Below are 763 nucleotides of genomic sequence, written 5' to 3' on the forward strand. Positions count from 1 at the left end.
ATCTTGCAACAGCTACTTACTTTGAAGGACTGTACGAATGTCCATAGTAGAATACGAATGGTATAGCCTTGCCGAAGAAGCTTTATAAGACGGGCAGCTCGAAACAGTCTCAGAAACCCAACATTGATGAAGTTTTCCTGCGGGGATAGCAATGGCATTAAATAGACATAACTCACAAGGGGTACACTCAGAGAGGTCTTGGCTGGGAGGGATGTATAACTGAATTAATGTTCTCGAATATATATATATATACTTTTTTTCTTCTTCTTTCAGGAGAAAAAAATATTTCATGTATTGCCACGACTGTTTTCTTCTTCTGGGGGTTCAAGAGGGCGGGGTTGAATAGAAAACGATCTTATTAATAAAACAGGGAGGGAGGGCTAACTTATCTGTAGTGAGGATGCCCAAAGCTACTACAATGATGCAATCTTAAAAGTAACTTCCAACAAATACCAGTATTTTAAAAGCATATACAAATTTCTTTACATATAATCAAGCATTGCACTTTGCATGTCGACAAAAAAGCTGCATCAAGTACAAGAAATGCAGGGCAATGGTTTGCCATACTATAAGTCCAGCAGCAGGACGCCTCATACTTCTCATACGTCGGCCAACAAACTCCCTAGCGGCACATACTTGGCAGAGTACGAGTGGCAGGTGGGGAGTGGGCTTTACGGCGAGAGAAAATAAATACCGTGTACAGGACGTGACTCAGGTCTTGTGAACCGATGAGATAAGTGGATCAAAAGTTCGGTCAGGAGAG

The 763-nt window shown here is 41.5% G+C and overlaps 1 protein-coding gene across 1 annotated transcript in view; it reads right to left on the bottom strand.

Annotated features, from left to right (window-relative positions):
* Positions 1-763, bottom strand: part of LOC119592994 (voltage-dependent calcium channel type A subunit alpha-1-like) — a gene marked incomplete in the record, with an annotated part of 154497 nt that overhangs the window by 29053 nt on the left and 124681 nt on the right. Inside the window, 1 exon segment of the mRNA XM_037941881.1 lies at positions 21-137. Coding sequence (XP_037797809.1) covers positions 21-137 — 117 coding nt within the window.

Source organism: Penaeus monodon, chromosome 31 (assembly GCF_015228065.2).
Source record: "Penaeus monodon isolate SGIC_2016 chromosome 31, NSTDA_Pmon_1, whole genome shotgun sequence".
NCBI lineage: Eukaryota > Metazoa > Arthropoda > Malacostraca > Decapoda > Penaeidae > Penaeus > Penaeus monodon.